Source organism: Mus caroli, chromosome 16 (assembly GCF_900094665.2).
Source record: "Mus caroli chromosome 16, CAROLI_EIJ_v1.1, whole genome shotgun sequence".
Lineage (NCBI taxonomy): Eukaryota > Metazoa > Chordata > Mammalia > Rodentia > Muridae > Mus > Mus caroli.
In genome coordinates this window covers 35269128-35292222 of record NC_034585.1, presented here as the reverse complement: position 1 = coordinate 35292222, position 23095 = coordinate 35269128, and the positions used below count along the sequence as shown (strand labels likewise).

The 23095-nt window shown below is 39.8% G+C and overlaps 1 protein-coding gene across 2 annotated transcripts in view; it reads right to left on the bottom strand.

Moving 5' to 3' along the window:
* Nucleotides 1–23095, bottom strand: part of Gsk3b (glycogen synthase kinase 3 beta) — a 152504-nt gene that overhangs the window by 23594 nt on the left and 105815 nt on the right. Inside the window, exons 8-10 of one of the 2 annotated variants that reach the window (XM_029470640.1) lie at nucleotides 13365–13460; nucleotides 4361–4399; nucleotides 1352–1538 (exon numbers count right to left, since the gene is read on the bottom strand). In XM_029470640.1, coding sequence (XP_029326500.1) covers nucleotides 1352–1538; nucleotides 4361–4399; nucleotides 13365–13460 — 322 coding nt within the window. The remainder of the gene's footprint in view (nucleotides 1–1351; nucleotides 1539–4360; nucleotides 4400–13364; nucleotides 13461–23095) is intronic. The other variant, XM_021184609.2, reaches the window with a different exon arrangement.

The window sequence follows — 23095 nt, the reverse complement described above, 5'->3', positions numbered from 1 at the left end:
GAACTCAGAAATCCGCCTGCCTCTGCCTCCCGAGTGCTGGGATTAAAGGCGTGCGCCACCACGCCCGGCTCCTTCTCTTGTTTTGTGTTTAGTTGGTGGGGGTGAGAGGCCATCCTATTAGAGGAGGAGTAAGACGATGGAAGACTGACACGGAGTCTTACTCAGCGTAGAAGATGATGGCTCTCTCTGGATTCACCAGAAGCTACCGATGCACGAGTGCACAGTCTCCCTTTCCTATTTACTCAGCAGCAGCAATGGGGCCCACTCCAGAGGGATGGGAACTTCTCTGTCTATTGCTCTTACATGCCTTGGTTTTTTGTTTTTAAATAAAAGAATTGAGTTTAGAGAAGTATAGGTGTGGTTTAACTAAGAATGTCCCCCACAGGCTCATATATTGAATGCTTAGTCATCATGAGTAAGAATTACTTGAGAATGATAAGGAGGTGTGGCCTTGTTGGAGGAAATGTGTCACTCTGAGGTTTTATAAGTCTTCTTGCCACCTGTGGATCACAATATAGACCTCTCAGCAGCTTCTCCCGCACCATGTCTGCCATGTGCTACCATGCTGGCTTTCAGGATGCACTCAACCTCTGAGACTGTAAGCAAGCCCAATTCAGTGCTTTCTTTAATAAGAGTTCTGTGGTCATGGCATCTTTCAACAGCAAATAGAATTAGGACAATAGGCAAAAGTCATCTCTAGGTTTTAAAAACCTGCTATAAATGCTAGAAATCAAGAAATATTAATAGTCTACCTTTTAGATTCAAATCTAAGGGTTACACTATTGCTTAGTCTTATTAATCTAACTCTCTTAAATCACTATATATTTCTCATGTGTCCAAATTTACAAAAATCTGGACAAAAAGGGTCAAACCAGGACCCTTTCACAAACTTTCATCTCTCACTGCTGTTCAAACAAAGTATAGGCTCTTCTGAACTTCCTTCCATGAGTCCTTCCTGTGGTGACTTTTACCCAGGGATTGTCACTAACAAAGTCACTTCACATCCATCTACCAGCAGCTTAGATACTTGTACACTGCTATGACAACACACCATGACCACAGCAACTTACAGGAAAAAGAGCTTATTTTGGGTGTATGTTCCAAAAAAATGAATTATAGAGTCCATGATAGTGGAGGGGAGGTGGCAGGCAGTTGGAGCAGGAGGGGAGATCTCAAAGCAAGCACACAGGACATGGAGACTCAAAGCTTACCTCCAGCGACATAGTTCTGCAGCAAGGCCATATCTCTTAACCCTCCTCAAATAGCCTCCGACTAGGGCCAAATACTCAAACGCTGCAGACTTATGGAGGCCATCTCACTCAACAGTTAAAAATGAAGTGTCTGGAATTACCTTGAGTGGTAAAGTTGAAGAGTGCAGGTGTGTCTCGCCCATTTGGTAGTTTGACATTTGGGTCCCGCAATTCATCGAAAAATGAATGTGCACAAGCTTCCAGTGGTGTTAGCCGGGCGGTTGGTGTGTACTCCAGCAGACGGCTGCACAGTGCAATTGCCTCTGGTGGAGTTCGGGGTCGGAAGACCTGTAAGAACAAAGCAGCAGAAAGGACAATTAGGCTCTGTTTTAAGAACCGAATCAAACAATCCTTTGATACTGAGTATTAATCATATAAAATCTCACCATATAAAAAACATGGTTACAAAAATCTAGAATCAAAGAGCTAACTGCATGTGACACATCACAGTGGGGCAAACTGCTTGCTAACCAAAAACTATGCAAGAAAAGCTCAGAGAAAAACCTACCTCTTAAGCACAACGTAGCATAATTAATTAAGCATGCCTATAAATTATTACAGGCACATAAAAGCTGAGATCGGGAGGCAAGCACAACTAGAAGAAATTCTGTAATTAAAGTTTTTACTGCTATGGCAGGAAACAGGAAAAAGCCTCTGGTTTTCTTTTAGGTAGAACAATTTTTGACCAGGGATAGCACTTTCAGTGGTTTTAAAAAGAAAAAGAGGAAGTAGTTTTAATTATAAAAATGTTAATGGTTCCGTATATATTTTTTCTTTTTTTTCCTTTCCTTTTCTTTCTTTCTTTTTTTTTTTTGGTTTTTCGAGACAGAGTTTCTCTGTATAGCCCTGGCTGTCCTGGAACTCTCTTTGTAGACCAGGCTGGCCTCGAACTCAGAAACCCGCCTGCCTCTGCCTCCCAAGTCCTAGCATTAAAGGCGTGTGCCACCACCGCCCAGTGGTTCAGTATAATTTTGATACAGAGCTTTTCAGTATTCAAAGGTTCGTACCTAGACTCCCTACATAGCTAGACAGATCATTCACATTTGGATTTTTCTCAGTGAATAGTTCAGAATTTTAACTGGGCAAGGAGAACTTAGTAAGAGCCATTAATCTCAGAAAGGTCAACTGAAGTCCAAATTGAAACAATACAATTAATCTATTTTGCTGAAAAGAACACATAGCTTTATACTCACTGTGTCTTATACTGAACCAGCACATATAATGATGTACAGACTTTATTCTAAAGACAGCTAGTTAAAAACAGAAGGGGGAACTTAAACCCAGCTGATGGGACACAGAACCTTTGACATCTAAGAAAATAAAGCATAGCCTTAGATGGGGAGAAGGGATAACCAGAGCAAGGGCGGGTCTGGTGACGACGGACAAGGTGTCGTGCAAATGGAAGGGTCCACAGTAAGCACTGGGGCTGCAGACACTGCAGGGCTCGTTCAGAGTCAGGAGACTCTTGAGCACCTTCTAGAGAATGCTGGGAGCTGGATGGGTTGTTTTCTTTCCCTTTAAGAAACTCCTGCTTATTATGGAAATAGATTATTTCCTACAGAAATTGACAAAGTGACTTGAGAGGATCTTAAGAATTTACTTTAAGGCTTGGTCAATTTATTGGCTGTTTTAGAAAGTCCTGTGCAAAGTCAAAGCCTCCTTGTCTTTATGTTTTTGAGCACTATAATTGGCCTTAGCCAAGGAAAGCACAATTTAAAACATTTCATTTTGCCATCCATTTATGGTCACCTCCCTCTCTCTTGTTTCCAAGTGCCAATCAAATCCAGAATGCAGAAAACAAAACAGTAAAAATTATCATAAAAACATCAAAGTTAGCCATGTATATAGTGGCACACACTTTTGATACAGGCACTGGGGAGGCAGAGGCAAGTAGTTTTTTATGAATTCAAGAACAGCCTGGTCTACATGTTGATTTCCAGGACAACCTGAGCTACATACTGAGACTGTGATTCAAAACAATGAGAAAAATATTAAAATTATTGGCAGTCTATATCTATCTGATAATATATGGATTTACTTGCTAATTAATCTAAAATGTCTTGGTACCGATTGTGGTACTAGGTAAGTAGACTTAAGATAGCACTTGAATGTAAAGATAACTCTGGCTAAGATTCAAGCACAGAGGACATAAAGAGTAAACTGTTTAAACCTACAAGTTCATGCTTGACTGTGCGTGGTGGTGTGCACCTTTAACCTCAGCACTTGGGTGGCAGAGGCAGGTAGATGCCTATGAGTTTGAGGCCAGCCTGGGCTACACAGTGAGTATGAAGCCAGTAGGACACACAGTGAGGCTCTGTCTCAAACACAAAACAAGGAACCTAAACCATGCTATAGCTATGAAGGGCTTTTCTGATAAAGGTCTTAATTTAGAGTTATGAACTTAGTTTGGATTATTTAAAAAATCCATTCCTGGTATCTTTTTTGATATTTTTACTGACTACAAGGAACCACCTATCATTTGGGTACTAAGGAAAAAAAATCTTATTTTGTGAAGAAATCCTAATTAATTTAAGTTACCAGAGTTAAAAATAATCTATGCCAAAAGTCTTTATTAGAATTGCTATTTTTTTGAAGATCTGCCTTTTAAAAACATACTTTAAATCTTTAAAAGAGTACTCAGGAGAAAAGTCTTAGCTAAGTACTCTGTGGATAAAGGTCAAGTGGAAAGTTATATGAATCAAAAACCTAGTCTGACCATAATATGGGGCATGGTAGCATGCACTTTCTAAAATGAACAGTCCCGACTAGACACTAGCTGTTGTAAAGACGGGAAGCCAACGGCTACTGAAATATGGTTTCTAGCTAAGCTTCTGCTTCTACACTGTTCCTTAACCACTGAAATAAAATACAGAACTTTGGCTGCATGTAAGAATAATTAAAATTCATAAATTTCCACCTAGATGTCAATGGATACTGACAAGCGAATTATACTACATGAATATCTGTACAGTACAAAACTAGAACCCAAATCCCCGCACTGTTTTCATTAGCACATTTCAAGAACCAACAGTTCTCAGCCTTTCCAAGAAACATTTTCCCTAGTGTTATAAAACTGACCTAAAGTTGAAAAAAAAAAAAAAAGTACATACCCGCACTCCTGGGATGAAATGTCCTGTTCCTGATGAGTCCTAAAGGTGATAATGCAGTGAAATAATCCAAACAGGGGAAGTCAATGCAAAAGACAATAGTCCAGCAAGGAAAAATATAGCCAATGTTATAAGAAATCCATGGTGTAGGGACATAGAAAATGTTTATACAGTTATAAACGTAAGCACTCGTCTCCACAGTAGCAAGTCCAAATTTTAAAAATTATTTTACCACAAGTGTATGCAAAAATGTTTTTTTTTAATTTGTGCAATGGTGAGGCACAGTAAAGAAACATTTCTTTTTTTAATTTATGTTCCAATGCCAGTGTGTTCATTAAAAAAATACAAAACCAAAATAAGTTAAAATCAAAATGAAATCTAGAAGTAAAGTTCTCAAAGTAAAGTGGCTTTCCATGGCCTGGGTCGTCACCACAGACCCGGCTGGGAGGGGCACAGTGGCCTGCTTTTAAAAATGTACCTTCCCAATATGCTAAAATTTCATAGTTATTTTGTCTGTTACACAGTATAAACATTTTTTTGCTAAGTTATTGGTCATGAGGGAGAAATATTAAGTATATTTATATTACTGTAAATTTCAAGCCAGATACTTGAATTTGTGTGTGCTAACAAAGAACCAGGCCACCGCGGATTATTCTCCTCTTTTGGATTGACTTCCCTGCTAGCAGGCAGGTATTTACTGACAGTCTCATTGAAGGAGGACTCTTCAGGAAACTGACATATCACCTCAGGAGTGCGGGTATAAACTTACTTTGTTCTATTGTGGGCTTTGCCCCCTCATACCCTTGCACCCATGACTTAGAAAAATTAATAAATATAGAGCATTCTGTCCTTTTTGCAAAAACTCACTGAAAAAAATCCTTTATCTTTGAGTACAAATTCAACACAGCTTCATCTGCGAATATGCCCAATTCACCCACCAAAAGCTAAACAAAAATGTATACAATAAACAAAACAAGTAAGGGACAGTCACAGTTACAGGTGACATGCAGAATAATGTACACCAACACCTAGGCAAAACGGAGCCAAATATGCAAAGGAGTTAGCAGGGTCTATTATGTCTAGGTATTGAGAACACAAAGTTGGCAGAACTCACCAGTAGCTGTGAACTCCCTTGACTAAGCTAAGAGAATGTAACATTCTTTTAGATAGTTTCCAGTGGGGGAATTTTGCAAAAAAATAAATAATCCGCGGATTACTTTTAGTCTGCAGACTAAAATTTAGTGCGTGGGATTAAAATCCGGCCCTGTCAGAATTAAAATATTAAAACATAACCAGGTGGACAAAACCAGAAAATCATACCAAAAGAACCAACAGCATAAAGTAAGATTCAACTGGGCCAACTAACAATTAGTATGCAGACTAAATATGGCCAGGCAAGTATGCAGCAAGGCCACAGACACCCCTTTAAAAGCTAAAATAAAAAAAGAATAAAACAAAACAAAATGAAACAAAGCAATAAAAAAGAAAAAAGGAAAAAGTGAAATAAGAAGAAAAAAAAAAAAAGAAAAAAAGAAAAAAAAAATCAAATGAACCGAAACACTGACATGAACTTTTGAGTGCTTCAAATACTACCTCACCTATGCAGCAACAGATTTTCTTAAATGCAAACAAACACATCACAATTACTAGTCCATAACGGGGAAAACGCTATTAAAATTAATGTTCCCCAAAAAGTCTCTGTAGTACTGAACAAATGCAAACATATCCTTAAGAATTAGTCAAAATAAATTTGCATTTGGGCACCTTAGACAACAGAGTTCTCTCTAAGACTGGCTCTGACAATCCATCCAGGAGCTAAGTGCTATGGCTGAACCCGAGCCCTGCGCAACGGCTGTAAGGAATAATCACATACATGCCAAAACCTGTGGTGAAAGCTCTATCTCACACGGTCAGCTCCCAGAAATGGTGTTGTATTATGCACCCAGCCACAGCCATAGAAAAATTCCCACTTTTTATAATTATAGATAGTGGAAATTAACCTAGTAGAACACAGAACAAATTATGTGTTTGGTCCAAACAACTACCTCCTATTACTTTCCATTATAAGCTTATGAAACTCACACAATTTTTGGTCATAGGCAAATATAATCCCCCAGTTTTTTGTTTGTTTTTTTCAAGACAGGTTTTCTCTGTGTAGCCCTGGCTGTTCTAGAACTCACTCTGTAGACCAGGCTGGCCTTGAACTCAGAAATCTGCCTGCCTCTGCCTCCCAAGTGCTGGGATTAAAGGTGTGTGCCACCACTGCCCAGCCATCCCCCAGGTCTAAAAACTGGTAAACCATGACTATTAAAGAACAAGGTCAATACTGGCCCTCAAGTAATCCAAAACTACCCGCAATTAATAAACCTAAGTATAAGATCAAGTGAGGCAATATCATGGGTCTGAGAATAGTTATTTATGCTACTCAGTAACAAAAAGAAACCTACTAAGTGGCTTTCTAAGTAGATAACAATAATTAAGTAATTCATACTTTAAAAAATTTCCTTTATTGGTGTTTTGCATGCTTTCATACAGTCATCTAGTGATATACTGAAATATAAGGCAATTCAATCTACTACTGTGGTTGGTGGTTTGATAAAATTGACCCCCATAGGGAGTGGCACCTTTAGGAAGTGTGGTCTTGCTGGAGTAGGTGTGTGGCTTTGCTGAAGGAAGTGTGTCCTTGTTGGGGCAGACTCTGAGGTTTAAGATACTCAAGCAAGGCCTAGCAGCGCAGTCTTTTCCTTCTGCCTGTGAATTCAGATGCAGAACTCTCAGCTCCTTCTCCAGCACCATGTCTGCCTGCGTGCCACCATGCTTCCTGCCATGATGTAATGGACTGAGTTCTGAAACTCAGCCAGTCCCAATTAAATGCTTTCCTTTATAAGAGTTGTCACCATGTCTCTTCACAGCAATAAAACCCTAAGACAGCTATAAATTATTAATTTCCCCCCCTAAGAAGCCAGTGAAGACCAACTTTCAGAGAATTCACAAGCCAAGTAAAATTGCTATGTCTGAAGTCATTGTCATACAGATGGATAAAAAACTGAACATAGCTCAAACTTAATGAAGAAAGACACGCAGTTTCCTAACTTTTGAGGGTTAGAAAAGTCTGATAAAGAAGGCAGAGAACAAGAAGCACAAAGATCCTTTTCGTAGTTACTACAAAGCTAGCCCTAGCAGTTAGTGAGTTTCAACTGCCCTAATTAGAAGGCATGTAAAGAAACAGTTACAGAAAGAACAGTTCCCTATGCAATGCAATTCCTCCTCTCACACCCCCATTGATGAGACATCAATAAGCATGCATTACCAAATGACACTAACTCAGTTTAACTTTTCATGGTTTTACGAAACAGCTATGACAATCAGGTTAGCTTTCCTCAGATTACACATTTCCCTTCCATTCATCTCTCCCATCTTAAGATGTTTGCCTAGCCTTTTTTTCTATACCTCAGCAAATCATGTCTTTATGTCTTTCTTTTTCTTTCTTTCACCTTTTAAAATTCATTTGTGTTTATATGCTTGGAGGTCAGAGAACAACTCACATGACTCAGTTATTTTCTTCCACTCTGTGGGTTCCAAGGATCAAATTCAGGCCACCCAGGCCTACTGTAAGAGCCTTCAGCAGCTGAGCAACTTCATCAGTCCCACTTAAGCAAATCTTAATTCTACTTCACCAGCCCTTGTCCTATGTCAGCTTTAAGGAGACTTCTTTTACTGTCTTCCCTAAAGGTCTAGCATGTGACACGTGATAGATGTAAGCAGCTTTGAACACTTACAACACACAATTTATACTACTTAAAACTTGCTTTAACTATGCTCTTCAAAGGCAAGAACTGCATATTTTATTTTGTATCCTTTATGGGACCCAGCATAACACTGGTGATAAAGAATACATAGCATTTAAAACAACAATGATAAAATTAAAAAGAAAATTTTTGTCTTCTCCAATCTATTCCCAATTTCATCCTTTGTCCCCCTACCTCTTAAATGATTAAAAAAATACTCCTCTAATATATAGATTAATCACCCCCGGTGTGTGTGTGTTTGCATGTGTGTCTCTTATGTTGGGTATGAAGCCTGGGGCCTTATATATGCTAGGAATGTGCTGTATTACCGAGCCATGCTCCTAGTGTTAAGAGCTACATCTTCATGTGTAATGCTCAGAAATGAATTAAAAGTACACAGCCTGGAAAACAGAGAGATGCGGAGGTTATTCTTAAAAAGGCCGAGTGTCAGAAAAGGAGGAGGCTATGATGATTACAGAGGCAGGAAGAACCTCAGGAGTGATGGCACACACACTCACAAGGCAAGTGGCAACTGGCTACTGGCTACAACTAACTAAAAGGACACTAGCAAGAAGATAAAGCTATAAAAACAAATGTGGCTTCCCCTGCATCAATTAGGGAAGTCTGATTAGACAGAAAATTGAGCATGGATGCCACAGACGTATGTCCCTTCAAGGTGAGGTATAAGCTAGACAACTGTACCACACAGAGATAACTTAAATACAGGGGTAGCAGGTGGGGCACTGTGGAGTCTGCTATACTTCTCTCCACAAACCAATTAAATGACTTCCACTGTTTTATACAATTACACAGACATTGCCTTTACCTATCTGACCTCTGGATTATTTGCTATCAGGACAAAAGAGAGTATTTGACAGTAATTTAAACAAAAGATATCAGCTACTCAATAGTGGGAGCCGGAGACACCCAAGACAACTATACTACCAAATGATCTGACTAGCTATCTCCAATCTATCTTAGTTATACACTGAACTTTATACACTGAACTGTGTACACACACACATATACACACACCATCTCACACACACATGGTGGAGGGGGGCAGAACAAATTGGTAAAGAGATAGTTCTAGTAACTACATGCCTCAGGGAATCTTAATCTTGGGGACAAGACAAGAACTAAGTCTGCTTATTGAAAGAGCAGGCAGAAAAAGATTAACAACAGTATGACCTTGACAGTCTGTATCCAAAGTGTTGTTCTGACAATAGGGAATAAATAGTTAATAATTATATGGAAATCATAAGTTCATCCTTGTCAAAACATGCATTCCATGGGCAACTTTCTTTTTTCTTTTTTGGTTTTTCGAGACAGGGTTTCTCTGTGTAGTCCTGGCTGTCCTGGAACTCTGTAGACCAGGCTGGTCTCGAATTCAGAAATCTGCCTACCTCTGCCTCCCGAGTGCTGGGGTTAAAGGTGTGCGCCACCACGCCCGGCACGAGCAACTTTCTTAAAGACTATGAGGAATCAGAGAAGCGAGAAGGCTGGACGGGGCTTTCTGGCGCTGCAGGGGGGAACTCAGTAAGGAGGTGGGGGCTCTACACTACCACAATGGCCTAAAGCAAGGCCAGGACATGAGGCAGAAGTAAGAGACAAGGCGGAAGTATATTGGAAGTAGAATTTCATGACTGAAATAAGAAAATCCTTTATATCAGTATAGCTGTATTTTGAAAAGAACCAGAAGGAAAGACAAGGCAGATAATCACTATCTTACAAAACAGAAATAGTATTTAAACTCCTCCTTTCCTAATGACCTGCTAGTTAACCCTGCCTCCAAGTTCTAAAGACAGGAGGATGTAAGTTTCTTCGCTTTTCCCAACCAAATCTCTGTATTTAATTCTCAGTCTACAATGGTATCATTGCCTTTAGCTTTCAACCAGGCATTTCTTTTCTGAAATATCCAGCACACACCAAAGCATAAGCCTCCATTCCTTTCCCACTTAAACCATTAAGTGCTTTATCAAGGAATTAGGTTGCACTAGCTATTTTATAATTATTAAGATATATTTCCTTTTATGTGTGTATGGTTTTTTCCTGCATGTATCACATGTGTGTCTGGTACCTGCAGAGGTCAGAAGAGGGAATCAGATTCCCTGGGAGTTCTAGGAACTGAGCCCTCAGTCCTCTGTAAGAGCAACAAATGTCTTAGGGGAGGAAACAACTGTTTCAGCCCCCAATCAGCTGTATGTAACAGTCAAGGGTTTGTGTATCCCATAAACCTTGTAATGTAGCATACTAACAATATCGTTCTCCCGCTCTAGTTCCTTTACACCTGTATCCTTTGTGAGGAAGACAGTTTTCTCAATATTTATTTGTCTACATTTTTGAGAATACAAATTACTCAACCTGCAGAATAGTGCATCTGTAAAAATGGCTTGTTTCTAGAAAGAGGGTGGAGACTTAAACGACTTGGGTTTCAGTGTGTTTTTAATTCGATGTGAAGGAATGTATAGAACAACTGAGAGGGTCACACTGCAGTCGAGAAGCCAGGGCTCACACTCCCATGGTTTTAGGGAAGAGGGCTGAAGTGGCTTCTAAAGGAACAAAACAGAGAACAAAGGCATTCTTGCTTCTCTGTCTTTCCAGATCCAAAGGACAAGGTATTTCTAGAGAACATTATGTACAGTTGTTACTGGCTACCTAGTACAGGCTACACTTCTCACATTGCTGTAAATTACCAGAACGGGAGGATAAAGGAAGAGGGGATTGCGCTACCTTTGGGAATCCAATTCTACATTTTACTTTTGAAAATCTTTTTTTTTTAATCCAATACAAGCATATTCTCATCATTTACTCAACTGGAGTCACGGGATTTCTGTGTAGCATACAAATTTGTATGTATTAAAGAGACATCGATACAAACTTATTTATTATGGAATACACTGCATGAAGGGAAAGCCAAACTGTCAAAGGACACTATATAAATAAAGGGTTCATGGTGGTTTTAATATAAAACGTAAGAGAATTGAACAAGTGTTCTATACATAGCATAGAAATGGAGATCTAAATAAAAAGGTTTTATATTCCATTCCCACTTGGAAAGTATCCAGGATATAAGAGAAACGTCAGGAATCCAGGAAGGCAGAGCAAAGCTTAAACTAATTCACCACAGCTCTTTCTGTTGGCTACATTTTAACGTGAACAATTTTCCACATTTTATTCTGGCTGATATTTCCACTGCAGAGAAAGGGGAGTAGAGTAAGGGGCAGGACAGACACATCACTGCTGGTGGGTGCTAAGTGTTAACAGGACTCTGTAGCTTCCAGTGCAGCAGTGTGTCTCTCAGCTCCATCGTGTGTCAGCAGGAAGGACACACGGTACACACTCAGACCCACTCAGACTGATGCCTTAGAAGTCCTCCCTTCTTCCTTTATAAAAATAATGACTACTTTATATATATCCCTGTATTTAATACTCAGAATTCCCTATTATTTTCTCCTTGACTTAGTTGGACTGCAGTATATTATAAATCACTCACAATAGACACTTGACTGACCTGTAATAATTTTGTAGATTCAATCTACTTGGCCTCAAAATACAAACAGGTCACCTAGGGTCCTCTGGGTTTAGTGCCACATCAAAGATTCTAAATATATCTCACTTAGCTCCAAAATAAGACTTAAATATAAAGATCCAAGATGATTTTACCAAAGACAAGTATTCACCATGAATTCTAAAATGAAGGGGACTTGGCCTCTTAGAAGAAGGAAAGCCTCTGTCTATATTTCTGGCACTAAAATATTACTGACATCTTTGTTTAAATAGGAAAGAAATAATGAATGCAAAGTATTTTTTGAAGAGAGGCTATGAGAATGTTAAAGGGAGTACCTGGAACCATCATGTAATTAGGAGGATAACAGAATGGGAAGAGAAAGGGAGGCAGTGTGGTGGTTTGAAAAGGAATGGCATCCATAGGCTCATGTGTGTGAATGCTTGGCTCATAGGGAGTAGCACTATTAGAAGGTGTGGCCTTGTTGGAGTGGATGTGGATCACTGTGAGTGCAAGATCTGAGATTTTGGATGCTCAAGTCCAGGTCCATAGGCTCACAGTTCTATTCCTGCTACCTTCAGATCAAGATGTAGAACTCTTAGCTACCTCTCCAGTCCCATGTGCTGACATGCTTCTCTCCATAATGGTAATGGACTAAGTCTGTACTGTAAGCCAGCACCAATTAAATGTTTTCCTTTGTACGAGTTGAAGAGAGCATGGTGTCTCTTCACAACAAAACCTTAACTAAGACAGGCAGGCATACTAACTACATACATACATGGGAGTATGAACCATTTCATTTATAGTCTTAAATTACTTCACCTCCAAAACATTTTACAGTCAACTAAATGAACTAATCAATGTCATGTGGACATTTTAAAATAGGGTCTTCTTTGAACTACATATTTAAAAGCTGACTGCTTCTAACTTATTATATCATTACCTACCTACCTACTTACCTACCTCTGTGAATGATGCGAGGCACATGACCATGACTGTAAAGATCCAGCATCAGACACACACTCTTGTGCACACAAGAACAAGTGTTAGCTTAACACCAGACTGTGATAGCTGCTTACATCCCTGGATTCCTAGCTTTGGCTAGAGTTTCTAAATCTATTTTAAAAATGTCTGCTACAAATGAACTCCATCTGTAAATACTAACACATTCTTCTTCTTTTTTCCTCATTGCAGTTAACCTCATAACACAACCCAGGGTGGAAGACTTCTGACTAGGCTTTCCCAATGGTTAGTAACATCTAATAAACACTATGAATACTGCTTCTCAAGAACCAACAGGACAGTACACAAGAAAAACATACACAACTATAAAAAGGGTTGTTCTGATAGTTTAAAAGAATAAAAATATGTAAAGGTATTTTATTTGTGATAATACTGTATTATGCATTTCTATTTAAATTAAGAAATGTAGAACCTTAGGTTTTAAAAGTCCTACCCCGATTTTAATGTCATGGATACTTGGTTCCTACTTGCAAATGAAAGCCCAGGCTGCAAAGTATCTACAGGCCATCCACAGGAATAATAGCATACCATCAATACACACTGAGCTGCAGCCGCTGAGCCACCTTCACAGAGAACTGCTGAGTTTGTAATTGACATAAGGTCTCTCTAATTGTTCAACTTAAGTACAATGAAAACCCCGAGATTTACTTAACTATTGGTGGACTTTCTCAAATTCATTTTCACTCACCTTTGTCCAAGGATGTGCCTTGATTTGGGGGAATTTGAATTCTGTATAATTTGGGTTCATTTCTCTAATTTGCTCCCTTGTTGGTGTTCCTAGGACCTATACAGAGAAAAAAAAAATATTGTCATCTTTCTATCTACCCATATATTGATGCATTGGTTTTGCTAATATAATGAATTCCAAGCAGAAATAAACAACTCAATGGATTTTGTGAAAGCTTTTTAGTTTGCATTTATAAAACCATGCTATACCATCACAGACTAATGTTCTATAATAAGAATGTTAAAAAATCTGAGTCATAAAAACATTACTAGGAAAGATTCCAGGTACTGACATACTAGTTAAGAACATAACCATGTGTAACCCTAGTCCCAGGAGATCCAACAATATCAACTGGCCTGTGAGGGCACCAAGTGCTCCCATATTACACACACATTAAAAAAAAAAAATCCATACTTATAAAATAAATAAATAAATAAATTTAGAAAATTCAAGTAATCCTCTGGCTTCCTTTCCCACTGTATCCCAACTCTGATCTTAGCTACTCTATATAGGAAAAGTGACACTCAAGTTAGCCAGGCCTAACAATGCTGTAGTCAGGTATTTGTGGCAAATTTCACCATTTCACACAATCACTGAATATTTAGAGTATCACTACACAAAAGAAACTACCTGAAGACCTAGAGAAGACATAAAGAACAAGAGAACTCATATAGCTGCTTATTAAAACATAAGCAAACAATAAAGGCAAAATAAATTGAGCACTTCAATGCCTCTAGAGCTGTAGTAGGTACTGAATACAAGGAAGGCTGCAGAAGACAGGTCTAAAGGAGAAGCATTATGTACATAGACAGACAGACAGACAGACAGACACACACGCAGAAGATTTCACACGTTTTTCTTCATTACCTTAGAGCCTAATATGAAATAGGCTTGTTTAGTGAGACAGTGTTGCCACAGATAGCCCTGGCTAGCCTACAATTCAGAGATCCTCCCAACTGCTGAGTACTGCGCTTAAAGTCATGTATCACTACTACCAGCTGAAACAAATCTGTTGAAATAAAATATTACACTATTTACAAGTTAGTGATAGTTTCATAGGAGAGTGATATAATATTAAATATTTAGTTTGTGCTAGCAACCAACAAATAATCAGGTATAGTTCTACAAACATTCAGAACAAATAGATTAAAAAAAAAAAAACCAAAACCACCACCACCACCAACAAAAAAACCCATCTCACTATGTAGGCCTTCCTGGCCTGGAACTCCTTGATTCCTGCTTGCCCTGCCTCCTGAGTGCTGGGAGTAAGAGGAAACAGCACCATGTCAAAGCCAAATTCCCGAATTTTTTTTGGTTTTAATTCTCTAACCATCATTAAAACTTTCATGTCACTGACTTTTTAATTGGATTTTTCTTCAAAAGATACTCTTAATAAGTCAAAGACCTTTTTTTTAAACATATCTATACTATTTTAGGAATTCTAATGATTCAAAAATCACTTAAGCCACAACGGCACTCACATGCTTACTGCTTTACAATAGCCAAGACATGAGATCTTGGAATGGATGGATACAGGGAAGGATGCTATTCACAGACAATGGGGTATTATTCTGCCATAGACAAACGGACTTCTGTCACTAGAAACATGAATGAAGCTAAAGGACATAATAATAAACTAAGTCAGCCAGGGAAAAACAAGGACCACATGCTCTACTTCTTTGGAAGCCGAAGACTGACTTGTCATACTCTCAGTTTTTACATCTGTAGGAGTCTCCTTAAATACACTGCATGTTACTTTATAAGGTGGAACAAAACCTACTCAACAGTAACGGAATGGGATTCCTTAGCCATCGTTGTTGGTTGGAATTTAACTGCTGGGTTGTTTTGTTTCGTTTTGTACCTTTAGAACATGCACTTGTGACTCTTAAGAAGCTTTAGTTATGAACTTGCAAGACTGTCATTAGAAATTCCCCAGCACACTTTATTTAAAGCCCCACAACCCTGAATGTACTGAGGCACCTCAATGGGAAGAAGAGATCCGAACATCACAAAATGTTCTAGATGAAACAGGGAACTAGAGTCATGTTTCTAATCTTTTGATTAGTTTTTAAATCTTAAAAACAAAAAGCTATTTGTAGGATTGTTGTTGGTGGTGGTGATTTTGATAAGCCAGTTAAGATGAAACATTAGGAACCAAATTTTTAATTAATGTGTATTTCTAGGTTGGGTGTGGTAGCAAAAGCCTTTAATCCCAGCACTTGGGAGGCAGACACAACTGGAGTTCAAGGCCATCCTTGATCCACATAGCTAGTTCTAGGTCAGTTGGCCTACACAGAGAAACTCTTGTCTTTCTACACTTGATCATGAAGGGTTACAGAAATCAAACTCTGGATAACTAGATCTTCTGATCTACAGGTTAGTGTATGCTTGTTTGTCTCCTAGAAAGGGTGTGAGTGAACAGTATAGGTTTGTAAGCCATGTTTCCTGTCACTACTGGCTCAGCTACTGCTTCACAGAAGCACTCATAAGCAAAGCTAAGGCAGAGCATGGCCACAGACTGTAGTCAGCCTGCCGGCCTAGTTGGCTGACCAATGATCTGCTCCAAACATTTTTAGGCATGAAAACTGGAGGCCCAGAATGAGTATCTTTTCAGAGGTAAAAGTGAGCTAGAGACGAGTTGTGTCAGAACTGAGGCTTTCCAGAGGAACATCAGTTTCATTTCAAAGAGTCTAATTATAAGTTTAGGAGGAAAGTAAATGATTTGGTTTCTAATTTCAGTGGTTGTGAAAAATACTTAGGTTATTAAATCACAAAGAGGACTTAGAAAGAAAACCATCTAGGAAGAGCTCCCCACAAACTGGTGGGAACTAGCTGTAGGAGGTTGGGCTGGTGCTATTTGTATTAAAATGCTACATCCCAGTTCCCCTAAGTAGATCACGGATACCAGTTTCTGTTGTGTAATCCTTGCCACCTAAGTTATCCATGATTGGTTAATAAAGATGAAGAGAAGAGAGGGAGCTGAGGAAAGGTTCCCAGGCTGGGGGTTTTAGATGAGGAGGAGGAGGAGAAGGAGGTCATGGGGGCAGCGTCAACTTCAAGCATATGGCCATGAGGAGTAGCTGGAATAGGCCTGTTGGAGTTAAGTGTGGTGGGATGTAACATGGCAAGTGATATCTCCGGGCTACTGACAGGGAAGCAGACAAACTAGCATAGGTGGCTGATATCTGCCCAGCTCTAGGCTTTTTAGAAATATAAAGTCTTTCTGTCTTTTGTTTGACATGATCTAAGGTGGGTAAAACCCCCCAAACAACATTTAGCACATTAGTTTATCATTTACTAGAGGCTGGGACCCATGAGAATACAACAATGTCTAATCAGTAAAGCAAGGGCAAGAATGTGGAATACAGGACCTGAACTGACAGACATTTAGAGAAAGAGAAATTGGAGCTGAGGAGTAACCATGTTGGTAAAGTACTTTCTGTAAAGCAAGCATGAAGACCTGAATTGATCTGTAAGATCGCATGTGAACGGCAGGCCTGGTGGCATGCTGTTCTGGGAGGTGGGGGCAGTCAGCCTGGCCTGGAAGGCAAGTTCCAGCTCAGGGAGAGCCCCTGATGCAAACAAAACAGGGGACTGTATCTGACAAGTAACACACCAAATTGTACTCTGGCCACCATAGGATAAAGGCATGTACATGCAAGCACATGGTGGCGCACGCCTTTAATCCCGGCACTTGAGAGGCATAGGCAGGCGGATTTCTGAGTTCGAGGCCAGCCTGGTCTACAAAGTGAGTTCCAGGGACAGCCAGGGCTACACAGAGAAACCCTGTCTTGAAAAAGAAAAAAAAAAAAAGAAAGAAAGAAAGAAAGAAAGAAAGAAAGAAAGAAAGAAAGAAAAAGATTGGCAAACTGCCTTCCAAATGTTTATTTTTATACCTACAGACAAATATGACTCCAGCTTTAATCACAGTTCTCTTTGCAATAAACAATAGTAAATATGCTGAGAACAACTACCACCGAGTGCTCAATGCTAACAGGAATATTTACACCACTCCCTCGAAGATGCCTAGAGAAAGAATGTAAGAGCTGGAAGATAGGGGAAGGGCTGTGAAATGACACCTGGGTCTGACACAGCCACTGAGTCACGATCTCTCCTTAGCTGCGACTGCTGCTCACTGTGCCTGTCAACCGTCAATCATGGATCTGAGGGAGGCTGATGAGGGCGCTATGGAAGATTCTGAGGTAGGGGCAGTCACGGTCTGTAGTTGTACTCTTCGCTAACAGGCTCCAAGATACAGAGGTTCAAAACCATAGTCACTCTGGGTCACGCAAGAAAGCAAAACAACATGAATGTAGGACAGAGACGTGTAGGAGGAGAGGTTACTGACATGAAGACAGCAAGTGAAGGGGGAGAGTAATTGGGATGCTTTATATACTTGTTAATAAAAGTCTTCAAACAAAACAAATGTAAGGTCATTAAAAACCAAAAAAGGACTGAGATAGAGGCTGGAATAGGTCCTAAGGAGGAAGATATCATGCAAGTCAAGGAAGGAGATTGGCCATATTTTTCATAACTCCTTAAGATGTTTTCCAGAAGTTAGGCAAAAAATAAGGGACAGTTTGTAAAACTATATCAGTTCCTGGGTCAGGGATGCAGCCATGGTGTACGTGCTGAGCAGTGTGAGTCCTGAGTTTTGATTACTAGCACCAAAACAAGCAAAAAAAAAAAAAAATTAAAAATGAAAAAAATTGTTTTGAACTACATCATATCACAAATTCAAACTTGAATTTTTTTGAGCTGCATGAATATATTGAGCTCAGGATTTATAGAAGAACAATGTTCTTAATAGCCGAGCCATCTCTCCAGCTGGAATACATTATTTTTCTTCTGGGTTTTTCAAGGCAGGATTTCTTTGTATAGTCCTGGCTGTCCTAGAATTAGCTCTGTAGTCCAGGCTGGCCTCAAATTCAGAAATCTGCCAGCCTCTGCCTAAAAAGTGCTGGGATTAAAGGCATGCACTGTACCACCACCACCTGGCCATGATCTTTAATAGTAATAAAAATAAACAAAAAATTGCAAATTGTCAAAATTACTAAGATTTATACAAACTTTACAACTTGAAAAAAGCTCATTTAAACAAAATTGACTTATGATGGAAATTCAAGTTAGTAAACATAATATCATAAACTTAATATACCTTCAGCAATAGAATATGAAAGATCATAGTTATCTAACTGGCTATTGATACCATAAATATACTGTATAAAATTAAATAATCAAGGAAAATCACTTTTAAGGTTTCTGTAGCTGTAGATTTACACTAGAACTATCTGACTCATTCGTGTTTAGGTACACATAAGATGACACATGATGCCGAAGCACCATGAAAGTGTAATATTCACTCAAAGTGTTTTTGTAACCAAAGGTCTAACTGTACAGAGTACAGCTGCTGTAAGGAATGAAGGACAATAACTCATGTAATTAAAAGGGAGGTGGTGGTGGTTTGGGGGAGACACTGTACCACAGAATTCTGCTTCTAGCCATTTTTCAGTAGTAGTACAACTGGCTTCCAGGAATAAAGAAGTTAAATACAAACAAACAAAAACCACGGCAACCAGAGAATCAAAAACGAGCAGTTTTGAAGTCAGATAATACAAGCAAGAAGTGGGTGGGAGAGTCGGTCAAAACACTCCAGGGACAGCGTTAGCACACACGGACACTGAATAGACCTCTATAACAGGGAGTGAGAGAGAATGCAGAAGCACGTGCAGTGTACACTTACTACAGGGCGTGAGATGTAACGCTGACTAGAGGGAGACAGACAGCAAGCTAGACACACAGAAGGACCCAGTGAATGAAAAATGGCCGAGAAACGACTGGAGCTGAAGCCAGAGGGAAGGACGAAAGCAACCCTCTCACTTCTTACTATCCACTCTCGGACCCCACAAATTTCTGCCTCATATTTTTTGGACTTTATGAGTACATACATACATACATACATACATACATATGTGCACGGGCACACACACACAGATATGCTTCCCAGGTGGGAATGGAGTGTGAAGGCTGCCTCAGGCTCCTGTGGCCGTGCCTTCCCTGCCTCGACTGGACTGTGTCCCCTGACAAACCAAATCCTTCCTTCCATTACTGTCAGGTGCTTTGTCTAGGTCAGAAATAACTGATAAACAAGCCGGCAGGAGCAAGGCCTAGCGGCTCACACCTATAACCCCTGCTCTCGGGAGACTGAGGCAGAACTGCCAAGGCTGACAATAGACAGGGTTACAAAACAAGTTCAAGGGCAGGCAGGGCTAGACAGTAATTCCCTATCTCAAAATTAAAACAAAGCCAACAGAGCCCCGGAGGCCACTGACATAATAAAAACACCAGGGCCAACACAATCATACAACATAAATTAAGGACTCTTGAAAACACCTTGATGGAGAGCGAGGAGCTGGTGTTCACGTAAGAAGATCCAGTAGGCGGGCAGATGGGACAGAAGCAAACTCTATTCACACTGGCAGCTAAGGTAGAAAACAGGATGCTGATAGAAGTAAGGGCTGCTCAGTGAGCAAAGGTCAAGATAAAAGTCTAAACCCTAGGGAGACCCCATGACAACAGAGCAAAGCCAACACCACAAGGAAAAGACATTTTAATAACCACTACAGCTTAACTTTGAAAGGCCGAGATGTCACATTAATTTTTTTCATTTTATGGATAGCATATTTAATAAGGACCGTATCACTTCAGAAACAGAATGAAGTTCAGTTGGATTTTAAGAAATAGGATTATTATTTTAATCTCCAAGAAACTTTGATGAAAGATACCTATTCACAAAAAAGAATACTTACTTATGAATTCCGTATAAATGAAGTCCCTCAACAACGTGAACTCGTCACTTTGCTCTATGCACTTTTCTCTACACACGGCAGTGCAGTGTCCTAGTGAACTCTTAATTGCCAACCTGACACAGCCTCAAGTCACCTGAGAAAGGAGTCTCAACTGAGGAACAGCCGGGATGAGACTGGACTATGGGGTATTATATGGGACTGTTTGTTGACTGATCCAGGAAAGCCCAGCCCAGTGTGGAGGCACCACTTGCTGGGCAGGCAGGTCCTGGGCTGTGTAAGAGAGCCAGCTTAGCACGGACCTGCCAGTGAGCCGCCAAAGCAGCATCCTTCCAAGTTTCTGCTGTATATCTTTAGCTATGAATGAGCTTCCTGGTCAGAGGTAATGCTGTGTGCGAACGGAGTAAACAGGCTTGCCACCAAGTTTCTGCTCTGACTTTCCTCAATGGCAGAATGTGACCTGGAAGTGTAAGCCAAATAAATTCTTTTCCCCTGAGGAGCTTTTGGTCAGTGTATTTTTTGTTTTGTTTTGAAATCACAGCAACAGAAAGGAAACTAGAATATTCACATAGTAAAAGAGGAAGGAGAAATAATAATTATCACTCAGAGGCAGAATCACACTTCTATTGTAACAGAGTTTATGATCTGTCCATCTAGGCAGAAAGTATCTTTTCTTTTGCCAATCGTGCTATACTATAGAGATGGGCAGGATGATGGGAAAATCAGGGATCTATCTGCTACATCCCTTTGGGATGTTTGTTCATCCCTTAAACAAAATCATTTCAGCTAGATCTGGTATTGTCTACATTTCTTACAATATTTTTTCACCCACTAGTAACAAATTGACCCCACATGGAAAACATCAAAACAGATGCCAAACTGACATCCTCAAGTAAATAAACAAACAAACAAACACCACCGAAAGTATCTATAAAAAGCTCTGAAAAGGGTGTTTCCTACATAGGTTTTTTTTAAATTTCTTATTTTTTGAGATAATTATATCATTCTCCCCTTCCCTTTTCTCCCTCTAAACCTTACCACTTACCCCCACCCTTTCAAATGTTATGGCCTTTTTCTTTAAGCATTCACACATAGACAGGGAAAGGTGTTGGGGGGCGTGGGGAGCACACAAGAGCACTCAGTCAGAATGATGTTCCTTGTATTACACATTGTCAGAGATAACCATTTGGACTGGATATCAATTAAGTACACTCTTCCCTGAGAAAGCTATCTCTCCTGCCCTCAGCATTCCTTAGTTGCCTGTAGCTCTTAAGCTAGTGTTGAGGTCTCCTGAGCTTCCCTCTACGGCTGTCTAAAACCGACTGAACACGGACTACACTACATCACAATGACAACAGACAAAACAACTCCAATACAATACAATGCATGCAATGCATTACAACTACAATACTCAGGAGGGACTAGTTGCTTTTTTATGGCTCAACACCAGAGGGCACCAAACTTCAAAGAAGGAGCTGCAGGTGTAGCCCGTTTTGTTTAAGCTGCTGTGTAGTAAAGACACTATATTAGAAATGTTACCCCTCTGCTTAAAATTCTGCAGTGGCTTTCTAACTCCCTAAAATATAGTATACGCCTACTGTCCACAGCTCTAGATTCCTCGTTCCTGGTACACTCATAATCTATCAACCCTGTCATTCACAACCACAAGCTGTATTTAAAACACACAAGAGACCTGTCTTCACGTAAATAGCTAAACATTACCTTCCTCTTTAAATAGTTTATGTTGTTTCCATGGTGAAGACTCAGTTCAAGGGTTAGTTTCTTAAGAAGAAGCCTTTCAGATAGCACTGCAACAGAAACCCAGCGTCTGCACACTGCTCACACTGCTCAGTTACCAGAGATGACACAGCCCACTCCTTGGTCTCGCTTGTTTCCTCTAAACCTACCTTTGAGCTCCTTCAGTTCAACAACTTCTACATTCCAGGCCTAATTCCAAGATAAAATCCTTCACTAACTCAATACACGCAGCTAAAAGGGTGTATACCCTGAAAGGCTTTTTAAAAAGGATAACGGGTGTGCTGGCTAGTTCTATGTCAACATGACATAAGATAGTGTCAATTGGGAAAAGGGACTCTCAATTAAAAACAATACCTCCATAAGACTAGCCTGTAGAGAAGTCTAAAGTGCATTTTTCATGGCTGAAGATTGAAATGGGAGGACCCATGTCACTGTGGGTGGTGGTACCACTGGGCTGGTGGTCCTGTGTGCCATAAGAAAGCAGGCTGAGCAAGCCATGAGAACAATCCAGTAAGCAGCACTCCTCCATGGCCTCCGCTTCAGTCCCTGCCTCTAGGATGCTGCCTTGAGTTTCAGCCCTGACTTCCCTCAGTGATGGAATGTGGCCTGAGAACTGCAAGCTGAAATAAAGCATATCGCCATCCATTTATTCAATGATGACATCACCATCTGTTTACTCAATGATGACATCACCATCTGTTTCTTGAACGATGACACAGGCTGGTGTCATTCACATCTTGACTACCACAAACAATGCTGCAGTGACTATCTGAAGGCGCAGCTTTCACACTCTCAAGTATTCGGGATAGATACTCGTGCAGGAGGGGACTTGATCATGCTATAATTAAACATTTGTCTTCTAAGGAACCTTCAAATATTTTTCCATACTGTCTGTACTAATTCACAGTTCCATGGATTGTATAAATGTTCTCTCCTCCACAGAAGTGTAATAAGAAAGATAGATTCCAACTTTATTCTTCTGAACATACAAACCCAGTAGTCTAAGTACTACTGCCTGTAATTACGGTTTTCTCACAATGAATTGTCTTAGAATACATGTCAAAAAAAAAAAAATCAATTGGCCATAAATGTAAAGATTTCTTGGCTCTCAATTATATCCCATTTCTA